The sequence below is a fragment of the Halyomorpha halys genome, unplaced genomic scaffold, assembly GCF_000696795.3.
Source record: "Halyomorpha halys isolate HHAL.00 unplaced genomic scaffold, Hhal_1.1 Scaffold8161.1, whole genome shotgun sequence".
Classification (NCBI taxonomy): domain Eukaryota; kingdom Metazoa; phylum Arthropoda; class Insecta; order Hemiptera; family Pentatomidae; genus Halyomorpha; species Halyomorpha halys.
The window spans coordinates 1-3,653 of NW_027113963.1; the positions used below are offsets into that span (position 1 = coordinate 1).

The window sequence follows — 3,653 nt, forward strand, 5'->3', positions numbered from 1 at the left end:
GATAAACATCTTAAGGAACAATCTTTCCGTTCAAATGCAATAGTTTCATAAGAAAGCTCTGTCTAAACTACAACTTATAAAAAAATCAACTTGTAATGCAACATTTCACTTACAAACTGCCACTCGCATTGGAAAGATTGTAAACACAACTTCAAAATTAAAAAAAAAATTTAAATATGGGAGTATTTGATAAAGCATCTATATGAAGTTATGTAGAGCGAGAGAGGGAAAGCTCTCCCAAAATTTAGAGTAACCTGCTTGCTTAAGATCTTCTCAAGATCATTCTTTAAGATATTTGTCTATATATGGTGTCTTATATACGTACAGAGATTTCAATGTAGTTTCCATAGATGTCCAAAATGGATTTTTACTGCATAAAACTGTTGCAGGAACTTTTATATCCTTTTGAATATATTCTGGATACACTCCTTCGCCTGCCTCTTTACAAACATCCTGAAATTTCAAAGTTATTGGTAGTTTGGTTTATTCTGTTTTTAATTATGAATTATTGTTAATTAATCATTGTAAATTGTAAGTTAATTATTATTGTTTACATATTTATTTATGTCTGATTAGGCCCAATTAGTAAATGTTGTCTCTCAATAAACCTCATGGTAAACTAATCATTACAAAATAAATAAGTCATTTTAATACATTTGGTTTAGGTAACTATTAAATTTTCCATTTCTAAAACTACATGTAAGATTTATTAGGAGCCTTAATTACATTAATCCATTTTTCCATTTCTTCGTGGTCACCATCTGCTTTTATTCTCAAATCAAATCCAACTATTATTTCTGGTGGCATAACGTTATTCTGAATTCCACCCTAAAAAAAAAAAAATAATAAGGAAATAATGAACTCAGGAGAGGTGTACCTGTGGGCATTTTCATCCCACTTAGTAAAATTTTGTCAGATTTTTTTACAATGTTAATTTATACAGTAAAATTTGAATATAATATATAATGTTTTTACTGCTTCCTCCATCTAGCTGGAGCTTATGTTTGTACTGAGGGAATCATTGTGTAAAAAAGGTTTGTTTATATTTTGTTTAGTGATGGTTTTATTTGAAACAATTTTGTTTGTATGTAGGAACAACTTAAAAAAAACCAATCCAAATGTTACTACCAATTTCCGCTGAACTCCTTCCACCGATCTCCCACTCAAAACCCAAGTTCGTAAGGTCTGTTGGATCAGCACTCTTTAATTATTTATTGATTCCTTTGTTATTAAGCTTTATAACTTTATATGCTATTACTTCACTTATATTAACAGGAACCATGTTCTGCTATTTCACATAGGGTAAATACATGAATTCCCAAGTGGACACACCCTCCTTCAGGTCAAATATTCTATGAAATACCTTGTTTTTCAAATTCTTAATACTCTTTTTTTCCTTCAAGGTAAGTGGTCATATTTTCCGCCCATAAGAAAATATAGTAAGTATAGTACAAAGACAATAGTTTTGTAAATAAACAATAGTTTTGTTAATTCTAGCTTTCATGTTTCTGGAAAGTATGTATTAACTGATTAATTTTGAAACTGAGAACAAATAAGCATTACTCAACTTGAAAAATACTTTTATTTCATTTTAAAGTTGTTTTTATACTCCATTTTCTTAATATACCAATTACTGATTTCTTGAGGACTATTTCTGATTTCCTCCTGTGTGGGTATGAGTGTATATTAAAGTGTAATAAAAATACATTTATGAAACATTTAATTTGTCCTTCATTACACAATGAAAGTTGATAAATGATGAGTTATAATTGGACAAGATGTCCTCATAACAATTGTACAAACATGTATCAGCCATGTGAAGTATATTAATGCAAGTGTCAAAAATAAAACTAACTCTCACATTTTTAATAATTAAAGTAAATTTTTAATTACTCTGAATAAATCTGTAGCAGTTAAGATACTCTATAGTATATCTAAATGGATTAAAAACTTAAAAGAAATCATTAATTAGTTCATTTGATACCTGAATCTGAGTTAAATTTACAGTTGTAATATCTCCTAAATGTGGCTCAGTTTGAAACTTGACAGCTTCTCTCTTTCTAAGATCCATAAACTTATCAATCACAATTCTTAATTTTTCTCCTGCTGTGTTCTCATGAAGAAGCGAACCATGTCCAGTTGTACCAGTGCAGTGGATTAATACTCCTATTAACAACAAATAGATGAAACTATATCCTTGGACATAGTGATATAACAAAACCATCTTCATAAAAAAAAAATTAAATCTATAAGTTAAAGAAAAGATAGCCCTAAAATTTTATACCACTACAACCCAATAAGGAAGAACTATTTTTAGATGAATGGTAAAGTGGTGATTTGGTCTGGGTTAATTCCCTCCAAGCCCTAGGGTTGACTATGGTTGATACATTCAGAATAAATAATTATCTTCCACAGCCAGGCTTAAGGGTGTAGGAGGAGAGCCTGAAAGATATAAGCACACTGCTTGACTCACTGAGCTATCCTGCTCCTGATATTTATTTTAACATAAAGTGTTATACACTACAAAAAATATATATAATATACCGAAAAAAATTAAGTTTATAGTTAATTCTAAATTAATATGGATTTTAGGAGTCCTGTATATAAAACCTATCATCACATATTTTGTAGAGTTAACCTGGAAAAATTTAAATTAATTTGGTTGTTGTAAGGTTTGTCATATAGAGCAATACAATTAGAATATTTAAGCTTCTGATAATCAATATTATTATTATTTCTAATATCATAATTATTACATAATATTATTTTTAATAATTCTAATTCTTCATCTTGAAAATAAATGTCATTCATACCATAATTCTTGCACAAACTTTAAGATCTTCCAAGCAAAATAATATTTTACTCATCATTGTATAGCCTTAATGCTTCATTTGATTTTAAGTGAATAATCTAGGAGTGGATTCTTTATGGGCAGAAGACCCAAGAAGTTATTTTTTTATTTATTGTAAGATTATCTTAGTTAATGAATTAAATTATATTCCGTTTACTTACCCCATTTACACCTTTCATTATTATATATCATGAATTCTTCATCTGGAGTAGGAATTCCTTCATCAATATCAAAACCAACATTTAAATCCTTAAAAGTTTTTGTATGAACAAATTTGGCCATGCCCTCAATGCTTCCAAGTTCTTCATCTGAAATTTAAAATTTTTATTGAATTTTTTGGGTTATCAATAAAAATATTTAGTACTTTTAGTAGAGAAAAAAACTCTTTTAAATGTCAGTCCTTTTATAAACTATTTGATAACTTCTGTGACCATTTTAACTCAAAATGATATATGGTCAAATAATATCAATAGGATGAAGTGAACAATTTATTTTGCAAATGAATAAAATATATCTCATCTTGATTTTGATATGAAAATGAGATGAAATTCAAGAGGAAATAACTTCTCTTAGGCTGAGCCGTAGGTAGGCTATGGTGAGATGTACCCCTGGCAAGAGCGTAGGTACAATAAGGGCACAAAATTAACCATGATAAATCCCTTTTTCTTCTAGCACAATTTATGAATCAATAAAAACTCCACATTAATGGAAGAAATATTTCAGGTTATTAAAAATTACTGCCCACGAACTAGCTGTAATATTATGCTGATGGTTTTCGATGCTGATGTTCGATGCTTCTCTT

At 28.9% G+C, this 3,653-nt stretch overlaps 1 protein-coding gene across 1 annotated transcript; it reads right to left on the reverse strand.

The window, feature by feature from the left end:
* Nucleotides 1-325: 325 nt before the first annotated feature.
* Nucleotides 326-3,159, reverse strand: LOC106692067 (aminoacylase-1; the record flags this gene model as incomplete). The annotated part of the gene is given in 4 exon segments (XM_067051191.1): nt 326-453; nt 727-828; nt 1,985-2,166; nt 3,013-3,159. Coding segments are annotated over 4 exon segments (559 nt in total), but the record flags the coding sequence as incomplete, so codon positions are not given.
* Nucleotides 3,160-3,653: the final 494 nt, after the last annotated feature.